We start from the raw sequence: 3,452 nt of genomic DNA on the forward strand, positions 1-3,452 counted from the left end.
CCCATCGCCCAGACAGGACTCCACCGAGACCCCGCCCACCGCGCCACGCCCACTGGTATTAAGCCCCGCCCCTGCTGGTTTTAGGCTCTAAACTCATTCATCAATTTCTAAGGCCCCGCCCCCAGTCCTGGGACCTGCCTAAGGCAGGGCAAGGCCGTGCTCCGGCTGTGGCGCAGGGCTCACCTCGCTGAACGCCCCGCGTCCGATCACCTTCAGGATCTCGAAGTCGTCCCTCTGCAGCCGGGCCTCCTTAAGCCTCGCCGCGATGGGCTCCACTGGGGGCGGGGCGGTGAGAACCGAGGGGAGGGTCACCGGGACTGACAGTGGAGACGAGGAGGAAGTCCCACACACTGTTCCTCAGTCTCCCCCTCTCTGATCCTCACTCTCTTGGCCTTCCCTTTATGACTGTTTGCCTCCCAAAGGCTTCCCCACATAAGCACTGGGTGAGGTTTGGGGGATGCAAAACTGCCCTCCTACAGAAGTGGGAGGCCCGGGAACCCCTTTTTGGGACCAGGCATGGGGTCAGGGCTCTGTGGGAGCAGGGGTGGGGTACAGGGACACAAGTCTGCAGAAAGGAGGCCCCGGAACAGAGGGAGGACAGCCCAGTTCTAGCTCCCTGGGCCCCCACACCCAATTGGGGTGATGGGAAAAGGGTCCGAACATGCAGCTTTACCCAGTCCCTCTAGGCTCAGAGGCAGGTGGCTCTTGGACCACACTTAGGGAAACAGTGGCTTGGGGGGCGGGGCCGAGAGAAGGAACTGAAGAGGGGACAAGGCCATGGTGGACCCGCATCCAGGGCTCCAGGCCCAGTTCAAATGTGTTCTCAGTCCTTGCAATCCAGGAGCAGCGCTCTATTCTCCCCTATTTACAGACGGGGACACAAGGCTCCGACAGGTGAACTCCTTTGCCCAAGGTCCTACAGCTAGGAATGCTAACGGGGCAGTGTGGGAATAGAGTGGGGAGTGGGGGCAGGAGACGCAGGGACTTGGGAGAGGGAGGCCTAGACCCCCAGGGGTGGAAGCCACTGGAGACCTCGGGGTGGGGTGGAGAGAGGACGGGGGTGAGTAGGAATGAGGGGAGATACAGTGGTTATGGAGGAGAGAGGCGTCCAGATGGGGTTCGGGGAGAGTGGGCCAGCAGGGAAGAACCAGCGAGGGCCCAGGATTGGGGAGGGAGGAGAGAGCCAAGACATTGAGCCCTTTTAAGGCAGTGGGAACCCAGGCCCCCTCCCCCGCCCAAGCCCGCAGGGGAGGGACCGCAGGGTACTGCTCGGGCCACAAAAGGAGTGCTCCTCCCAGGGGAGCCGGACCCCTGCCCCCACCACAGGTCTCAGTTTACCCCGAAGGTCAAACTTCATCCCCTGCAAAAAGGCGCCTACGAGAGTTGCTAAGGGGCTGGGGTGGGTGGGGGTAAGGTTCTTCCAGAGCTGAGTGGCCTGGCCCCTGACCTCCACCTTCCCATCTGCAAATTGGGAGGCAGGAGAGGAGCAGGGCCTGGGTTCCGAAGAGATGGACACAAGGAAAGAAGGGGCGGGAGAAGACAGGAAGAGGAAAACCACGGACAGAGGGAGCCTAAGGACCCAGAGCAAGCCGTGGAGGGACAGGCCGTGGAGGGACAGGCCGTGGAGGGACAGTGGCAGACTGTCACAGAGACAGGCGCCCCAGTGAGCCTGAGTCCCGGGTCAGGAGAGGGTGGGGACAGGCGAGGCAGGAGGCGGAGGTTCAAGCATCTTCCCTCTGGAGGACTGGACCTATTTCTGGGGAAGACTTGGCAGGAAGGGGCTTTGTGGGAGAAGCCGAGGACGGAGGTCATGAAGGAGAATGAACGGGTCTGTGGAGCTGGAGTGAAGGCTGACCCTGCAGACTAAAAGGGACCAAAATGGATGGGCGGTTCCTCCTCCTGGGGGTAGACGGGGGACAGGGAGGCTCCTGTCTGGAGCTGGTTGTCCCCTAGGGCCTGCCTGAGTCACTGAGCCTGTCAGTGCCTGGGCACCTGTTGGGGCAGCTGGAGAGGCTGGCGCCTAACACCTGCCCATGGACCGCGCCCCTGGCAGCTGCCCCATCCTGTCTCTGTGCGAGCCCCTTGCTCTGGGAACCAGGGTGGAGGCCATCGGGCCCATTTTGGTGTGTGCGGGCACCTAAGAGACAGGAGTCCCAGCATGTCCCTAGGCCTGGACTGGGGGGTAGGGGTGCAGGGGGCCATGGGGGGCTGATCCCAGCCCAGCCTACCATGGCTCCCAAGTCATGGTTCTGAGTCATGGTTGCCCTGGCCTCTGCTGACCCCACTCTGCCCGGCAAGAGTGGTACAGGGGTAGGGGCATGTCACCCAAAGACCCAGGCCCAAGCTCTGGGCCCCTGAATGGGAAGCTCTCCCCATGTCTGCCCTGCCCTCCAAGAGTCTCTGACACCCAATCTCATTCCCTGCCTCTGCCCTACCCCCACCTCCCAGTGGGGAGGGGGCATGCAGGCAGGTACTCACCCCACTGCAAGAAGTCGGCCACATACTTGTCCTGGGCCAGGTCGGAGGCACCCAGCTCCTGGTGGACGCCCAGGAGAAGGTCGAGCAGGGGCTCCAGCCCCAGGAAGCCGGGGTCCAGCACCAGCTGCTGGAGCCGCCTCAGCCGCACCTCGGCTGACATGTTGGGCAGGCAGCACCATGGCCCCCTCCCCGGGCCAGGGGCTCGGGGTCCTCTCGTCACGGGGCCTGGCAGCCCCTGTTCAGGCCCCAAGGCCCTGGCTGCATGTCTGCCTGTCCCTGGCTGTCCCCTGGGCCTCTGGCCACTTCTCTCTGCAGGCTGCAAAGGCCTCCTCCTCTTCTCCCCACCCCTTGACCAGCCCCCTCCCGCCTACCAGCCTTAACCCCTCACAAGCCAGGCCCCCCCAGAATGCTTCAGTGTGAGACTGGGGGGTAGAGAATCTCAACCATTCAACACCCCGCCCCCCAATAAAAGGCGGAGTACACAGGAAAGCTAAAGCAACAGGTGTGACGGGCCACAGCTGAGCCCTCCCATTCCCCAGAGGGGGCCAATTAAGGGCCAGTGACCTGGAACACTCCTCCCAAGCCCCGGAGTTGGGGGGAGGAGAAAGGGGTGAGGCCTGGGAAGGGGGGCAGGAGGCCAGGACAGCTTTGTGGGTGACTCAGCTGGGAGTCAGACTTTGGGACAGTTTAAATTTAGCCCTCAGGCCTTCTGCTTTACACTCTTTTTTTTTGGCAGGAGGTGGGGAAGGGGTGGTGAGAGAATTGGGAAGGGAGGCCCTCAGGAGCCAAGACCAGGGGTGACACTGGCCAAAGACTGGGGGAGGCAGAGGAGCCCCCAAAATAGCTCCTTGGGCCCGGCATGCAGCCACATTCCTGCCCGGGCCAAGATTAGAAACAAACACTTGGGGGGGGGGGGGGGGGGGGGGGGGGGGGGGGGGGGCCCCCCCCCCCCCCCCCCTCCCCTCTCTCACAAC

At 63.2% G+C, this 3,452-nt stretch overlaps 1 protein-coding gene across 8 annotated transcripts in view; it reads right to left on the reverse strand.

The window, feature by feature from the left end:
- DMPK (dystrophia myotonica-protein kinase) overlaps nucleotides 1–3,394 on the reverse strand; it is an 11,615-nt gene extending 8,221 nt beyond the window's left edge. For all 8 annotated transcript variants that reach the window (XM_014537384.1, XM_005863419.2, XM_014537385.1 and 5 more), the window contains exons 1-2: nucleotides 2,479–3,394; nucleotides 184–275 (exon numbers count right to left, since the gene is read on the reverse strand). In XM_014537384.1, coding sequence (XP_014392870.1) covers nucleotides 184–275; nucleotides 2,479–2,638 — 252 coding nt within the window. In that variant the 5' untranslated portion in view covers nucleotides 2,639–3,394. The remainder of the gene's footprint in view (nucleotides 1–183; nucleotides 276–2,478) is intronic.
- Between the last annotated feature and the right edge of the window lie 58 nt (nucleotides 3,395–3,452).

Source organism: Myotis brandtii, unplaced genomic scaffold (assembly GCF_000412655.1).
Source record: "Myotis brandtii unplaced genomic scaffold, ASM41265v1 scaffold178, whole genome shotgun sequence".
Lineage (NCBI taxonomy): Eukaryota > Metazoa > Chordata > Mammalia > Chiroptera > Vespertilionidae > Myotis > Myotis brandtii.